The sequence below is a fragment of the Temnothorax curvispinosus genome, unplaced genomic scaffold, assembly GCF_003070985.1.
Source record: "Temnothorax curvispinosus isolate PA1 unplaced genomic scaffold, ASM307098v1 QBEX01005522.1, whole genome shotgun sequence".
Classification (NCBI taxonomy): domain Eukaryota; kingdom Metazoa; phylum Arthropoda; class Insecta; order Hymenoptera; family Formicidae; genus Temnothorax; species Temnothorax curvispinosus.
In genome coordinates, this window is record NW_020215302.1 from 596 (window position 1) to 1,180 (window position 585).

General features: G+C 47.4%; 1 protein-coding gene across 1 annotated transcript in view; it reads right to left on the reverse strand.

The window, feature by feature from the left end:
• The window catches only part of LOC112454894 (keratin, type I cytoskeletal 9-like), a gene marked incomplete at its 3' end in the record, with an annotated part of 1,153 nt that extends 574 nt beyond the window's left edge, over nt 1-579 (reverse strand). The window contains exons 1-2 of the mRNA XM_025016522.1: nt 478-579; nt 5-396 (exon numbers count right to left, since the gene is read on the reverse strand). Coding sequence (XP_024872290.1) covers nt 5-396; nt 478-529 — 444 coding nt within the window. The remainder of the gene's footprint in view (nt 1-4; nt 397-477) is intronic.
• Nucleotides 580-585: the final 6 nt, after the last annotated feature.

The window sequence follows — 585 nt, forward strand, 5'->3', positions numbered from 1 at the left end:
TGACCAGAGGACCATTGATACCTAAAGACTCCAAAAATTGCGTGCTAAGACCGTAGGTGTTTCCAAATTTATTGTCACCACCGCTGCCACTGCCGCCAGAAACACGATCGCCGTCTCTACTAAAAGCTCCGTCAAAATCTCTACCGCCACCGAAACTGGAACCGCCAAAAGCGTTGTTACCAGGCGAATTGTTCGCCTGTACATTGGGAATATTTCTAGCAGCAGCACCCAATAGTCTGTTATCACCACTGCCGCCACCGTTGCCACTACCGCCACCGAAACTGGAACCGCCAAAAGCGTTGTTCGGACCGCCAGGCGAATTGTTCGCCTGTACATTGGGAATATCCAATAGTATGTTATCACCAGGTTCGAGTTCCATGCCGATTCCTTTTAAACCTGATTTACAAAGTTTTATTTATAGAAGCGGTAAGCATATCGCCCGATCGCATTATCGCAAACTGATGAATATGTAAATACCTTCCGGTAATTTAGGCGACATGTCAGGTGCATTGTCGAGTCTGACGGTCATGTCTCTGTCATACAACTGTTGAGCGTGGAACTTCAAGATGGCCTGTACCGAATGGA